General features: G+C 39.6%; 1 protein-coding gene across 1 annotated transcript in view; it reads left to right on the top strand.

Annotated features, from left to right (window-relative positions):
* Positions 1-15,714, top strand: part of DOK6 (docking protein 6) — a 254,005-nt gene that overhangs the window by 117,979 nt on the left and 120,312 nt on the right. The window contains exon 3 of the mRNA XM_010583294.1: positions 8,040-8,154. Within this exon, the coding sequence (XP_010581596.1) occupies positions 8,040-8,154 (115 nt within the window). The remainder of the gene's footprint in view (positions 1-8,039; positions 8,155-15,714) is intronic.

Here is a 15,714-nt window from a genome sequence, read left to right as displayed (position 1 = left end):
ATATGAAATATTTTGCTAACATAATTGAAATGTGCTCTTGTAATTATTTCCCGTAATTTACTTGGGTAACAAATGCACTTTCAAAAAGAAGACTATAGGTTGCTATTACATGGGTCACAGACTCCCACACAGAAAAAAGTGGGTGTTTTTTCCCATGTAAAAATAAGCTCTTGACATGGTTGAGTTGTTATAGCCAGTGCTCAGACTGGGAGAGTGGGAGAGTTCTGAAATGTCACGTCGAGACAGGTAAGGGCTAAAGCGTTTTTAGAGAGACCAGATGTTTGTTACTAGAAATCTATTATCTGATCTCTTCTGGCTAGCCAGAGGTAACTGTCTACTTCAGTGAATGGAACTACTGTTCAAAGTTTCCATACAACAATCCTGAATAATTTCCTTGATTATCAGCCTGTGCCTATGTATCTTGCTTGGATTTAGGCTATTGCTACCTGCCACTGCGGACTATCTTATATTAATCTTATATTAATAATTCTCCTGCACTTGAATTATTTACTAGGAATCCACAGCATGACTTTACTGAAATCAGACGGCAGTTGTTTTAGCTAGGGAGGAGAAGTGGGGTTAGACTTCTGAAAACTGTCAGGGTGTTTTTCAGTTCTATTCCAAGTCTGCTGGCACAGAAATGCACAAAAACTAATACAGACCAATCCTTTAGTTTTTCTTGTAACTCAGTCCCCTGGCATCAGGCGATGCTTGGGCATTCTGACAGAGAGTAGGGAATGGAAGCAATTTGGTGTTAACATCAAATTTAGGATCTTGTAGAAAGGTGAATTCAAGTTCCCGTGAAACCCTCAGGGTACAAGTGATTATCATAAGACATAGGATAGGGAAAATCTTCAAGGAAAGTAAGATTTTTTTAATACTTTTTTTTTCTAAGTGAGGGCATAAGCTCTCTTCTTCCTCTGATCCTATCTTTTTGACCATATAACTTGAGATTTGTTAACTGTTTGTTCCTTCAGAGGAGTCCTTTCCAACTTTTCCTCTTGCTCTTATGGTTGATACCTTGTCCTATATTTTATTTATTTATTTAATTGGGGAGGGGGGGGGAGGAGATAGAAATTTTCTTAATACAGTCATAATGTAGAGCAGCAGATAGCTTTTTTTCTTTTTTTTTCTTTTAATGATTGATCCACCCAGATGTGTCTAGGCAGCATTTACAAGGAGTTGATTATTGATTTTATTATTCCTATATAACATTTACTTAAAGGAAGCAAGTAGAAGCTCTGAAAGTGGTGCCCTTTTTAGATGAGATGCTATACCAGCACAAAAGACTTGTAAGTTTTGGGCCCATCTGCAGATCAAAATAAAGAAAAACAATGAGGATGAGAAGCGAAGCAATTTTTGGCTGATTAAGTGCTCTAGATATATGAGCAACAGTGGTAGAAAACTAACTATAGGCTCTTTTGCATTCTTGTTCAGTGCTGGATGTTCCTCTGTAAAGAAGTTTGGGGTTTTGGTGAACATTCTGAGACTCACCCCAAAAAATTGTGTGCAGATCAAGTGCATTTCATTTCCTGAGGCTATACTGGTGATTAGCTGTGCTGATGTGGAATCTCTGAGGTGATCCAAATTCCTGACTGTAAGAGGAAGCAAGTTACAGAAACCAACACTGATGGGTAGCCTTGAGACCCTGGTGCAAGCCTACCCTAGCTTAATTTTCCAGGAGTGAGATGCTGCCTTTACTGATCCTAGAAACTCTCCTATCTTGTAGCCCTTAAGGATTATGTCCTTTCATCAAATATTAACCAGAAGTAAAGAAGTTGGATGCTTCTGATATACCTGTGTCAACCCCCCTGCCCTACCCTGCCCCGCCCCAAAAAAGAAAAAAAACTTTTATATATGAAAAAAAAGTGGAATTTAAAAAGCTTGGCAAAGAAAAGTTTGTCACATACAAGTTAAGTAACTATTCCACATCTTTTCTTCAACCATTGTTCATTGTCATTCTAGAGACAAGAAAAATGGTCTTAGAGACTGATCCAGGAAAAGATCAAGAAACCAAGTAGGAAAAAAGCAAGCAAATGTGTGTGTGGGCTGCCTAGTGATGGACGTATGAAGCAGGAATTATTGATGATGAGTAGGAGAACTGAGAAATGGGCCAGGTGCTAAGAGTCCCTAACATGTACCACACTGAGCACCATATGGACTACTGCACTAAATGATAGCACCAATGTCTAGTAGAGAAAAGAAAGTCTAAGTTAACATACTAATGTTAGTGAAAAGTTGTAAACTACATAATCATAGCTTAATACAAAAGGATCTATTTAGCCTACTGGAAGAAATCATAAAGGATAAGGGTAGGCAGGAAATCTATTCGCAAGATGACTCACTGAACAGGTAATATTAGGGATTTTACTTGTCATTGAAGTTCATTTTGTTCTACAGGAATACAAATGCGGGAAATAGGAAAAGTGATTTTCAAAGATTTTGTTGGTTTGGGTTGTTTTTAATATTACCAAAGTTTTAGGCAAAGTATAATCCCACAATGGGAATATTTCCATCTTTTTTTGTGGAAAGTCTAGGTAAGAAACTTACATGTGTAAGATTATATTTTCCCTTTATTCTTTTTTTCTTACTAGTACAAGGCTACCAATGGTCTAGGTGGTTCCAGAGTACTATTTAGTTGTTCTGAAGAACAGCAATGTTTTCGATGAGCTAGACTGTATTTTGTCAAAAAGTCGGTTATGATACCACAGGGAGCAAATTTTGGTATAACATCCCTTGCTTAAAAAAGTAGATTTGCCTAATGCACTTCTCATAAAAAAGGGGCTTTCTCTTTTTGTTACATTTTCAATTTGATTAGTCTTTTAAAACTTTCTTAAAGTTTGCAAAGAGATGGTTTAAATAATTTTAAAAAAATTATGACTTTTTTAGAATCTTTGCCTTTTGAGTAGTTTTGATACTTTTTCCCCCTTTAAAATGTTTATTTATTTATTTATTTATTTATTAAAAAGTAATAGATAAAAATTTAAACCACACTTTTAAAAATCACTGAGATAAAGCAGTCTGGTTGCCAAGGCAAAGTTCGTTTTTCCTTTATACAAAATAGTATAAACTCTCAGGTGTTTATTTTTTAATTGCAAGTGTTCAGAGTAGAGAAATGACTCATGCTTCATTGGCATTAAACTCAGAATTCGGAATTTGATTAACTTCAGTTCTCTCTAGCAGTGGGAGGATAGACTTTCACAGTGTTATTATTCTTGCCTCTATCTTTCCACTCTGATTGCGGAGGGAAGCATACAGTACAATTTCAATAGATGAACATGGAAGCAAAAATTGATATCTCTATTTGATATTAAAGATTACATACCCAATAGACATACTGAGGGGCTTATTTGATAATATGACCTCTCTCGTCGTTATCATCAGCTCAGGTTTCTGAGATGCTAACTGGTGGTGTTTTTTTCTGTCAGCGTGTTGACTTGCCCAACAGATAAAGCTAGAACTGCTTCTTCAGCTTGTATAGGGTTTAGTGTACATGAGCCAGCAGCGTGTTCTTGCCGCAAAGAAAGCTAACGGTATCCTGGGCTGCATTAGGAGGACTGTTGCCAGAGGGTCAAGGGAGGTGATCCTTCCCCTTGGCACTGGTGCAGCCACACCTGGAGTGCTGGGTCCAGTTCTCGGCTCCCAGTACAGGAGAGACATGGACATACTGAAGCAAGTTCAGTGAAGGGTCATGAAGATGATGAGAGGGCTAGAGGATCTCTCCTATGAGGAAAGGCTGAGAGATCTGGGGCTGTTTAGCCTAGAGATGAGAAATCTCGTTCATTGTATACTCATCAGCAAGTGTATTCTCTACACCTAAAGGGTTTAGAAAAGACAGAGCCAGGCTCTTTCCATTGGTGCCCCGTGACAGGACCAGAGGCAATGGGCACACACTGAAACACAGGAGGGTCCTTCTGAACATCAGGAGACACTTTTTCAGTGTGAAAGTGACAGAGCACTGGCACAGGTTGCCCAGAGAGTCGGTGGAGTCACCCACCTTGGAGATATTCAAAAGCCATCTGGACATGGTCCTGGGCAACCGGTTCTAGGTGACCCTACTTGAGCAGGGGGGGTTGGACCAGATGACCTCCAGAGATCCCTACCACCCTCAACCATTCTGTGATGCTGTGAAATTTGCTGCTTTCTCAGATACAATGATGGGACTGAGCACTAAAGCTCAGTTACTTTTTTTTCCTCTTTTCTTTTTTCTATTAGTTTGCCTAGAAAAATTAGTTATTTTTCGTAACTAACATCTGTATCAATTCCCTTTATCCTCAGAATGTTATGACTAAACCAGTATTATTTCCAGAAAAACCTTCGGTTCTTGTAAAGCAAAGCATTTCAAGGTGAAAGATATGATTTATTTTTTTTAAATATCTTCTATTTTTTTTAAACTAGCAGAAATACTTTGGCTACCCATGTTAAACTATTAAAACATTTGAAAAGAAAAGAGGTATCTCACAATATCTCATGATAGTTTGAAATATGTCCATTTTTGTGGAAAGATGTACACAAGAGGAATGTGACTTCTGTGTGAAACTATGAATGGCTCGTAAAACCTTGCTTGAAGAAAAGTAAGTAAGTCAGGGAGTTTGGAAGAGGCAATTCATGTAACTCTTTGCCTGTGACATTGGAGTGATAACAAGTTCTGTGCTGTCTAGGGAGGCAGTATGATTCCAGAGACAAAGGAAAGTTGAAACGTGTTTAAAACAAAGCCCCTTTTCACTTGCATGGAGACTGTTTTTCTTCATTTGCCTTGCATTTTGTTTGACCAAATCTCTCGTATGGGTACCAAAGAGCAGCACGTCAGAATTTGGTGGTGATTTCATTGTCTCTTTCAGACATAAAATTCCCAGCAGCAAATAAAATAAAATTCTATTGTTTATTCATTTTGTGCTGACAATATCCTAAGTGTGTGAATGATCTTGCGTAAAAAAATGTTCTGTCAATATATTAAATAAAACAGGCTTAATGTACTGATCAACTAGAGAACCCATAAAATCATCTTTATAGATGGTTAAGTATGTGTCCCCAGTTGTCTGTAGTTATGTTTTGAACAAAAATTACTGTGAAAGTTATGTAGCTTTGATGCCAGGGATGAAGGGGGTTTTTATTTATTATCAAACTTACCAGCATTTCAGGATCTTTCAGTAATCTATAACACTCAGATGTTAAAGAAGAGAATAGATCTCTACTGTCTGAGAGTGACTAGAAGAAGGCTTAATATGCCCTGTTGTCACTATTCAAAGCACTTCTATTTCCTTTCCTGCTATTCCAGAAAGAGAAATTTCCCATTTTTAACATAACAAGATTTAAGTTTTTTTTCTGCATGGTGTGCACAGCCACACATGCACACACATAAAAATACCAGTTTCATTTGCTTGTGTTAGAATCACTGGAGTTTTTTTCTTCCTGTTATTGTTTTCCCTTTCATACTGCACTGTCAGTTATCTTTCTAAATCTTTGAGAGGAAAGCTATATGCATCTATATGCATCTTTAAATTATTTAAAAAAATATAAATTCTCTTTAAGAATAACCTGGACTTTTTTGTGTCCCAAATCTTTTAAAATCTTTTGTTCTTATATCCTCTTCTTATTTAGCAAGACTAGTAGATCCATATCTTCTCTGTCTCCTATTTTGGGCCCTTCTGGGTCTTCAGAATTCAGTAATGACTTCTGGATTTGGTATTGTTTCCTCAGGTTTTGAATTCTAGAGTCTGCTCTCTCCTCTGCCTACTAACGCTTGCTTTTCCCTTTTATGGGATTTCGTTGAGATCAGTGCTTTGGGTAAGCCATAGGAGCCCTCTCACATACTAGACCATTTACCATGCATAGATCAAGGAAAATTAACAGAGATTTTAGTCATTCCTTCAATGGGACAGTGGTATCTTTGGTGTTCAGACCTTCTCTTTCACCCCAAGCAATAAATGGAGAAATAAATGGATTCTTGCAAAGCCCTGAAAATGTGACTAAAAAATAAAATTTTAAGGGATTAGGAACCCAATGGCAAGGCAAATGTTGCACCTGTGTTCAAAAAAAGGCCAAAAGATCAACCTGGGGAACTACAGGTCTGGCAGACTCGCTTGAGCCCATGGGAAGAACCATGGACTGAGTCCTCTTAAAACATATTTCTGGGCATGTGAAGGAGAAGATAGTAACTGGGAAGAGGCAGCTTGGATTTACCAGGGATAAAATCATGCCTGACCTGTCTGATAGCCATCTATGATTTGGGATGAGGAGAAAGCACCGGATGTCACTGGGTACCCAACTTCAGCAAGGTTTTTGACATTGTTTCCCATGATATTCTTATATCCAAGTTGGGACGTTATCATGTAGGTGGGTGGACGTCTAGATGGTGAAAAGCTGGTCAGCTAGTCAGACCCAGAAAGTCATGGTTAATGGGTCATACTGTACCTGGAGGTCAGTAGCAAGTGTAGAGCTGCTGCGTCTGTACTGGGACCTCTCTTGGTTGGTATTGGTATCAGGGACCTGGAGGAGGTAATGGACCGTGCACTCACCAACTGTGCAAACAGCAAATTGGGAAAGATCCATCAATACACTTTCGGTAGTCAGGCTATATTCCAGAGACCTGAACGGGCTGGAGGAATGGGCTGACAGGAACCTTGTGAAACTGAATAAGGGCAAGTGCCAGGAGCTGACCCGGGGACAGAGGAGCCCCTGCGATGGCACAGGCTTGGGATAGCAGGCTGGGAGCAGCTCTGTGGGAAGGGACCTGGGGCTTGGTGCCTCAGCCAGCAAAGATGGCCAACAGGACCATGACCAGGCAATACAGGGAGTGATTATCCCCCTCTGTTCAGCACTCATTAGACCATATCTCGAGTACCGCATCCAGTTTTGGCCTACCTGTTACAGCAAAGATATTGACAAGCGAGTGAATTTTGCTGAAGGCTGTCAAGGTAGACCCTATAGCAGTCTTCAACTCTGGTCTCAGGTTTCTCATCAGCACCTACACATTCCAATTCATGCTTTGTCTCTGGCTTCTTGATGGCTCTTACCGCTCATCTGCTCTCAATCTTTTTTGCAATGTCTTTGCCCTAGCATGTTCCAGTTTTTACTGCACCATATAAAATCTCTGTCTCTTAAAAAGCATTATTTCCAGCATATGAAAAGGAATGCTAGAGCTGTACACAGGGAGCATAAGAATTACAAAACAAAGCAAAAAAACCCCATCCACATTCAGCCCATTTTTTCCCTAGTCATACATGGCCAAATTCATATGGATGACATTTTTAAGAAATTAATTCTGCCTGAGGCAGATGTCCTGCCTGGAAAAGTTAACTATAAACACATAAAGTTTGCACAGAGTTCCACGAAACTGAGAAAAGATTTTATAATGCAAAGTGTTAAGCAGTTTAATATAGGCTGTGCTACCAGCTTGGGTTGTAGTAACATATTTTTCTTCCATTTGTGTTACTTGTAGTTATCTACTTGCATCAAAGGAAAATGGAAATAGATTGAATTGTTTATGCTGTAAATTTGCTGGAAGACTGTTTTTTTGTTGATAAGCTTTTCTAATATTTGGAACATAAAATAAAGTTGTGAGTTCTTATGAGGATGACAGTTACACTTTAAAGGCAGATGAGGATTTATCCTTAAAATGTAGTGATACTAATTGGCATGATAACTGATTTACTTCCCTAACTAATAAGACACTGCTGTTCCTCCATTAGGTTATGTATTTGATGCAGATTCTGAAACTGATCAAAGTTGTATGAATACAGAAATTGAAAAACACAGAATAATCACAAGACTGTCTTGATGTCACTGTGATAACTATGTTTCCAAATAAAACTTTATTAGGGAAGTAGACCACTCACTTTTTGATACGTTACATTTTATAGAAGGTTTTGCAACTTTAGACTCTACCTATTTATGTGGTTTTGTCGGTTAAAAGACTTATAAATGTAAATAATCTTAGAGGGAAAAAAACAGATTATAGTAAAAGTTGAGTAGTTTTGGTTAATGTTTTTATCTGTGCTATTTATACACTGGCCTAAAATATTTTTCTTCATTTTAAGGTAACCGAGCTGCACAATATCAAAAACATAACTAGATTGCCTCGAGAGACAAAGAAGCATGCAGTGGCAATTATCTTTCATGATGAGACGTCAAAGACATTTGCGTGTGAGTCAGGTAAGCAGTTGGTACTGCCATCTCTAGCTTGAAGAAATCACATTACGCATCAAAGTCTTGCTCAGATGAATTAACTTAAAGCACCAGACAGAAATCCTTAGCTTAAAGGAATTAGTTGTAAACAACAACTTTGGAGTTTGGGGTTGAGGTTTTTGGGGGTGTCCTGGTTTCAGCTGGGATAGTTAACTGTCTTCCTAGTACCTGGTACGGTGCTATGTTTTGAGTTCAGTATGCGAAGAACGTTGATAACACTGATGTTTTCAGTTGTTGCTGAGCAGTGTTTAGAGCAAGTCAAGGGTTTTTCAGCTTCTCATGCCCAGCCAGCGAGAAAGCTGGAGGGGCACAAGAAGTTGGCACAGGACACAGCCAGGGCAGCTGACCCAAAGTGGCCAACAGTGTATTCCATACCATGGGATGTCCCATTTAGTATAGAACTGGGAAGTGGGGGCAGGGAATCGCCGCTGGGGGACTAGCTGGGTGTCGGTCTGCGGGTGGTGAGCAATTGCACTACGCATCATTTGTACATTCCAATCCTTTTATTATTGCTGTTGCCTTTTTATTAGTGTTATCATTATCATTGTTAGTTTCTTCTTTTCTGTTCTATTAAACCGTTCTTATCTCAACCCACGAGTTTTACTTCTTTTCCCGATTTTCTCCCCCATCCCACTGGGTGGGAGGGGAGTAAGTGAGCAGCTGCATGGTGCCTAGTTGTTGGCTGGGGTTAAACCACGACAGGGGGTTTGGTAGGGGGTTTTTTGATATACTTTGGGAGGTGTTGGGGATGTTACAGAGCTCTTTCTTCCATTACTTGTCTTTGCACGCAGATGGTCTGAAGACTGGAGATTTTCAGCTAAACTTGTAACACTGAGTAAAAAATACCTATGGGATGTTACTAAGTCAAGATGTGAAACATTCTTTTTTTTACCAAGTTTTGCTATAGGCACTTACTAAACTAATAATTATCATGCCATTGCGAATAAGAGGTAAATACCAGCTAAAACCTCAGGATATTGTAAAGCTGGATGTCAAGCAGTCTGCGGTTTGAACAGCTACATGGTGAATGAGTTGAGAACAAACTTGGGCATCATGGTACATAATGACAGGTTGTTACTTGTGAGATGCAGAACGCTGCGCTATTAAAGGGCACTGTTTTCTTGTTTGAAAATGCAATTGTATATGTCTGTGTCCTAGGGTATATTTTACCTGAAAAAATTGTTCTTAAAAAGAATGAAAAAAAATTTAATGATAAAGTTTCTATTTGTTTAGTGACATATTTGAAACTGCATTTTAAAATAGTATCTTAATATTATCATATAACATTGCATGGTGTACAATCTAAGTTAAATACAGTGAAACAAAATTCAAGAAACATGGAGGAGGTAGGTTGAAAGTGTGTAAGGTCATGAATTTTGTGGCTTTTGGATCAAGTATTGCAAACTTTGATATGTACATTCCATCATGAAAGACGGATTGACAGAGTTTTGTTTGTTTATTAATTTAAATTTAAAAACACAGACATAGGAAATCTGTGGCTTTCTAAAGTCAGTTTAACAGATTATTAGATAAGTAGTTCACATTAAAGACTTTAATTTCTAATGTGTAGAATTACTAATGACACTGTAATATGATTAATAATTGAATAAAAACATTTTAATTATATTTCAACAGCACTGAAATCAGTTCTACAGAAACTTTCCCATTTGCCTACACCTGTATTCCCCTTGTTCTCTAATGAAAAGATGTTACTTCTTCCCTAGAATTACTATGGTGTAGGTATATTTGAAAAGAGTGAGAGCAAATCATAACTTCAGGATTCTTTCACCAAAGAAGGGGCAAACCTAAGAAAGGTCAGCATATCTGGCCCACTTATCCCTTTTTTCTGTAACAAACATGATGCAACTCCTTAACCTTGAACTCAGCTGTGTATACAAGACACAAGTACCTTACGGTGCTAACAAGATGCCAGTATGAGATGCCCTACCTTAAAAGGCTATGCTCTACACAAAGGTGTGTTTTGAGTGGATAGAGTCTTGGGTGAAGTGACAAACCAGTGGAGAGCTTGTGGGCAGAGGTCGAAAGACAGACCAACACAGGTGATATTCTAGTATCTGCTATAGACCTTCTCATCAACAAGAGAAGGCAGATAAAGCATTCTTAAGGCAGGTGGAAAAAGCGTCACAATCCCAGGCGTTGGTACTCTTGGGTCACTTTAGCCACAGCAATATCTACTGGAAGGTTGATATGGCTGGACACAAGCAATCCAGATTTCTGGAACAGATTGAAGACAGTTTCTTGATGCAGATGATCAATAATGTGATGAGGGGAGGCACTCTGTTCAGGGCCATCCTTGGCAGGATCCTGTGGATAATTTCCTTGGAGGGCAAAGGGGCCCAGGAAAGCTAGCTAATCTTCAAGGACAGCATCCTCTGAGCACAAGAACTGTCCTTCCCATTCTGCAGAAGACAAGCATTACAGAAGACCAGTATGGATGAATGTGGAGCTCCTGACTTAGCTCAGACACAAGAAGGGAAGCACACAGAAGCAGGGACCGACTTGGGAGGGATACAGAGGCATTGTGCATGTATACAGGAATGGAGCCAGGAAAGCTCCAGCTTAGCTGGACCTGAAACTAGCCAGGGAGGTAAAGGATAGAAAAGGTGTCTTAAAGTACATCAACAGCAAAAGGAAGGCTAAGTGAGTGTGGGCCCATTGCTTGGTGGGGCAGTGGACCTAGTGACAAGGGGCATGAGAAAGGCCTACTCAACGCCTTTTTTATACCTTGGTTTTCACTTGCAAGGCTTGTCTTCTGGCCTTCCAGGTCCCTGACCCTCTTAGCAGGCAGTGGGAGGGAAGCAGTACCCACAGTAGAGCAAGGCAGTCAGGCATCACTTAAATCACTTGGGTGTCATGCACGAGTCCATGGAACTAGATCGTCAAGAATGACAAGAAGGAGGATCCAGATAATTATAGGCCAGTCAGCCTCACCTCAGTCCCTTAGAACATTATTGGAGCAAATCATGTGTAAACACGTGAAGGACAACAAGGTGAATGGGCGTAGTTAAAATGTTTTCCATATGCAAATCATGCTTTCTATGATGAGGTGTCTGGCAAGGGAAAGGCAGTGGCTGTTATATACCTTGATTTCAACAGTCTTTGACAGCCTCCTATAGCCTCCTCCATAGCCCACAAATGGGTGGGACATGGGATGGATAAAGGCAGTACAAAGTGGATAGAAAATAGGCTGGGCTTAAAGAGTTGTGATTAATGGTGCAAAGCCAAGCTTGCGGCCAGTAGGTAGTGGATCCCTCCAGGACCAGTGCTGGGACCAATACTGTTCAATGTCTCCACTGACAACCTGGATGATGAGATGGAGTGTACTCTCAGCAAGGTTGCAGGTGACACCAGATTGGGGTGACCCAAATTGGGAAGGAAGGGCTGCTGTCAGAGGGACCTGGACAGGCTGGAGAAATGGGCTGACAGAAACCTTATGAAGTTCAGCAAGAGCAAATGAAAGGTCTTACCCCTGGGTTGGAGTAATCCCAGGCAACAAGGCAGGCTTGGGGCCAACTGTCTGGGAAGCAGCTCTGGCAGAAAAGGCCCTGGGGTCCTGGTGGACAACAGGCTGAACTTATCCTGGACTGCATTAGTAAGAGTGTTGACAGCAGGTACAGGGAAGCGATCCTTCCTTTCTATTCAGCACTTGTAAGACCACATCTGGAGTACTGTGTCCAGTTTTGTGCTCTCGGCACAAGAATGTTGACATACAGGAGTGAACCTAGTGGAGGACCACCAGCGGTCGAGGTCAGGGTCAGGAGCACATGACGTATGAATAGAGGCTGAGAGCTGGGCCTCTTCAGTCTGGAGGAGAAACAACTTCAGAGGATCTTATTGCTCCCTGCAACTCCCTGATCTGAGAACACAGAGAAGATACAGCTATAAAAGTGTGAAATACCTTGCTGTTTCTGAAAGGCTACAAATCTTAGCTGTGCATATAGTGGAGTTTCGATCAGTTTGCCTTTCTCCATGCTATCAGTCTGTCTAAACAGTATAAACTGCATCATCTCCATCAGATGAGATAGATACACTGCTTTGTTTCATTAAAACCTGACTCTTTTGAACTCCACATCTTTTGTGTGTTCTGAACTAGGAAGATAGGTCTAAAAAAAATTTCTTTTGCAGCTTGTTTCCACAACTGAGTTCTGTCTTCCCACAAGGAACTATTACCATTTTTACTGCTGCTGAAATGTGCAAAGTACTTTGCTTTCCTTTATGAAAGTTATCGAAGAATAAGGAATATTTAGAGAGCTGCTTCTTATTTAAAATGTTTTCTTCTTCTTCTCAGATCTCTCAAAAAATATTTAGTGGCAGTGGTTTCTATGGGACAATGCCTAGACTTCTAACAGCCTTATGGTGTGTAGTGGTGTACACACAATGGGGTTTATCTTGGCAAATCAGGCCACTTCTTTAGTTAACTCAATAATACCTTTACTCTATTAATACCCCTTCTTTCCCATGGCTTCAGTGGGAAAGAACCACTCAAGTGGTTTGACTCAGTCAAAAATTTTTTAGAATCATAGCTGCTTGACCTTCTTGAATTATTTAGGAGCCCAAAGTTTCATAATGTGAACATTTTTCCGCCATGGAGTCTCTAGATACACGGAAGCGGATGCTTTGTTTCCTATCATCTTGACCCTCAGAGGTGGACAGAAGGACAGTTAACGCTGAACCCTGAACGCTTTTTGAACGCTGAATTGCAAAAAGTCTGCTGAGCATAGAGTCAATAATTTCTTGGAAAGAAGGAGGAAGTAATGCTCAAAGCCGAGTTGGTTTTATATGGAGACTGAACAATGTCAGGTAGGGTTTTTGTCAGAGTTGTACCAGTCAATGTTTTAAGATAACCATATCATTTTGGTTTCGATAGTATGAGCTGATATCTTTTCTTCTGTGCAGCCTAGAAGTCCATGTGATAAAAAGTAGCACGTTTTTCTGGTACTTAGCTTTCTTAATTACAGAATTAAGCACACTAAAATGCTATTCTGTTTTAAAATAGGTCTCTAAAAAGGTAGAACACTTTGGTCCTCCCCAGAAAGCCTGAGAGCTGTGATACCAGCCCACTAGGCATGCTGGCTGCGAGCCTATGGCTTTTTCCTAAGCTTCTACAGCTTCTAGGCCCTCAGCTTGCTTATTGTCTTCAAGGCAGCTACTGGCAAGTCTGAGCTCTGGATGGACTGTAGCCCCTGTATTTCCATTCAGATTTCAGCAAATTAGTCATCTGCGGAGCATCTAGTTTTTGGTAATCTTCATTTGCTAATGAAAACATTCTGTAGAAAAACAGACAAAAATCCTCCATATGCTTTTGTTATCAGCTAGCTGTTCCCATCACTACCATCAGTACTCCCAACATCTACAACAGCTGTAGAAATCTGTTCAATTCCGAAGCTCTGTTGAAAGGTTTTGAAAAGCAAACCAGTCTCAGGTATTACAGTTCCCTGATTAAAAGCATGGCATAACAAGTCTTTAAAGAAGAATTATCCCTCTTCAGGGAGAGAAGGAAGCTGCTTGCTGTCACTGTATCTCTTTCTGACATCTGTTCTAGTAGGCAGAGACTTGTGACTTTGGTGATTAGCAAGCAACATTTTTAAATTGTCTCAGTTACCACCAGAATTGTTTCAGTAGAAGTAAACTAATGAGAAGTCATGGCTGATTAAATAACATGAAAAGTAGTCTATAACTCAATGGACGTAAGACAGACTCTAAAGAGTGGGAATTCTTCAGACCATGGGAAACTGCTGCCACCTTAGCAAGGAACATGCTACGGTCTCAGTTTCATCCTCCCTGAAAATCCCGCGAAAGTTATTGCCATTAAGGGAATTTTAACAAATTTTTTTATCAAGAATCATGAAAATCTGAGTTGCCTTAGAAACAAGGAAATGCAAAACTCCCAGGCTGCTAACACATTGAGACTTGAGACAACATTAAATGTTGCTAAATGTATAAGCACATTAAGTGGAAGGACAGAATACTGTGAAGAAAAATGAAACAGTTTTGGGGAATGGAGCATATTTACTCCAGCATAATAAAGGTTAAAAAGATATTACTGTTGTCTTTTAAATACATCAAGGAGAAAAAAAAGGAAAGTTTTTAAGATATAAAGTGACCTCATCACAAGAACAAATATAGAATATATGCCCCGTATCAGTCTATGTTGCTATGGCCATTCAAATAGCAGGAGCAACGTAGACTGAAAATTTAGTGGAGAATTTCTAGGAGTTAAAGCAGTGAGGTTCCACAAAGCCTCACAGAAATCCTTCCCCATTCCCACACGGGTTTTTTTCTGCACTCCACAGTGTATTATCAAGCAAATGGAGAAATTCTTTTAACTCTGGGTGCTAGCTACTGGGTTTGAGGTGCTGTCTTTCCCTAATACCTTTTAAAAAAAAGTTGTTGGGATGGGTTTTGTTTGTTTGTTTGTTGTTGGGGTTTTTTCAGGTTAGTGTGCTGTTAGTTTTTTTATAGATATAGCTATGCTCAGACACATGTATCTATTGAGAAGCTCTTCTTCTGCAAGCCTAATGTCTGTCTTGTGGCAGTAACCCAAGTGCCTGCACCGAGACAGGCATTCTGAAATGCCCTGTAAACTCTCTCTGAAGTTGCAGATACAATGCAGTGAGCAATGGTGCCTATGCAGGACCAGCAAGAAAATGAAATTGGTGGACATGAATACTGATTAAAGCTAGAAGTTTATGGTGCTATTATGGAAGTTGCTAGCATGATGAGGATTGTGCCTGAATAACAACTAGCTTTTAAGGAATGATGTTTCTGGGTTGCACTAAGTCAGTGACAGACCATATGGGAGCATGATTTTTTCCTTTAGTGATGCCAGCAAAATATTAAGTGATACAAGTCCCTGGCTCTTTTAGGCTCAGTGGACCCACCAGCACAGGTTTGTGCAAAATTTAGTTTGATTTCTAAATGACAGAATGTGAGGAAGATTGATGAACTTGTAAACCTATTGATAAAAAAAAAATGGGGGGTTGCAAGTTATATGGATTCAGAGACAAGAGAGACAAAATAAATTAGGGCTGAAATGTGATTTCAGTGATTTGAGTATAGAATGAGAGGTAACATGAGAAAAAGGGGCAAAATCACAGAGAAATCTTAAAACTACAACTGTGAAACAAATGCAGATATCCCCTAAGATACCGATATTTGTCTGGCTTCTCTTCAGTACAGCGACCTATTCTGTATACAAATAGATGAATTGAAGGGGTTTATTTATTTCCAGGCATGCATGAACTGCAGTTCTAGAGTCATTACAATCAAGAAACATCTTCATTATTTTTAAGAGTTTATATTTTGGCATTCTCTTAAAACTTCCACTATTCAAGTCCTGGGGAAAATAGAATTGGGTTATTGCAAAAAGTCGATCAGCTACCCTATTTGAAACTTCTGGTTTAGGGTTTTATCCATCATTACACTATATTGATATAGCTTAACTGATATTAATATTCTTGTGGCTGTTTTGGCTCAATCCACCATTTTAATTTCTTGAATGTCTTG

This window comes from Haliaeetus leucocephalus, unplaced genomic scaffold (assembly GCF_000737465.1).
Source record: "Haliaeetus leucocephalus isolate CR32 unplaced genomic scaffold, Haliaeetus_leucocephalus-4.0 Scaffold889, whole genome shotgun sequence".
In the NCBI taxonomy this organism is placed as follows: domain Eukaryota; kingdom Metazoa; phylum Chordata; class Aves; order Accipitriformes; family Accipitridae; genus Haliaeetus; species Haliaeetus leucocephalus.
The sequence above is the reverse complement of the archived record's forward strand: the minus strand, read 5'-3'. Positions and strand labels throughout refer to the sequence as shown.